The sequence below is a fragment of the Penaeus monodon genome, chromosome 22 (assembly GCF_015228065.2).
Source record: "Penaeus monodon isolate SGIC_2016 chromosome 22, NSTDA_Pmon_1, whole genome shotgun sequence".
NCBI classification, from domain to species: domain Eukaryota; kingdom Metazoa; phylum Arthropoda; class Malacostraca; order Decapoda; family Penaeidae; genus Penaeus; species Penaeus monodon.
This window is the reverse complement of record NC_051407.1, coordinates 15,329,036-15,329,471: the sequence shown is the minus strand read 5'-3', so window position 1 is coordinate 15,329,471 and position 436 is coordinate 15,329,036. Positions and strand designations below refer to the sequence as shown.

At 38.5% G+C, this 436-nt stretch overlaps 1 protein-coding gene across 1 annotated transcript in view; it reads left to right on the top strand.

Annotated features, from left to right (window-relative positions):
• LOC119586945 overlaps nt 1-436 on the top strand; it is a 25,597-nt gene that overhangs the window by 11,568 nt on the left and 13,593 nt on the right. The window contains exon 3 of the mRNA XM_037935678.1: nt 169-300. Within this exon, the coding sequence (XP_037791606.1) occupies nt 169-300 (132 nt within the window). The remainder of the gene's footprint in view (nt 1-168; nt 301-436) is intronic.

Genomic DNA, 436 nt, shown 5'->3' with positions numbered 1-436 from the left:
GTTTTCTATGCTTTCCTAGCCACCCTTGCCCTCCCCCACTCAAGAAAAAGCTTAAATGACACCCATGGCTTCAGGTAAACAGATGATACAGCTAAAAAGATAACAAGCCATTGAATAAGTACTGCTCTTATTGTGTGTCTGTTTGTGAGTAGCATCTTTTCCCAACAGAATGCTTCATCGAAAGTGCCAACCTCACACCTCCTGACAAACTGCCCTTCATTTTACGGATGTATTTTTACAATACGTGGATGCTGACACGAGCTGCCATGAACTTGTCTTTTGTTGCACCTAATTGGCAGAGTAAGTGCTTGCTACTTGTTTGGTTTAATAATTAATGAATAATGTGGATTGGGTTATGAAAACCCTGTTTGAAGGATGCAATTTCAATTCTGAATAGTTATTTTATTTTAGCAATGGATATGAACAAAAAGTAGCA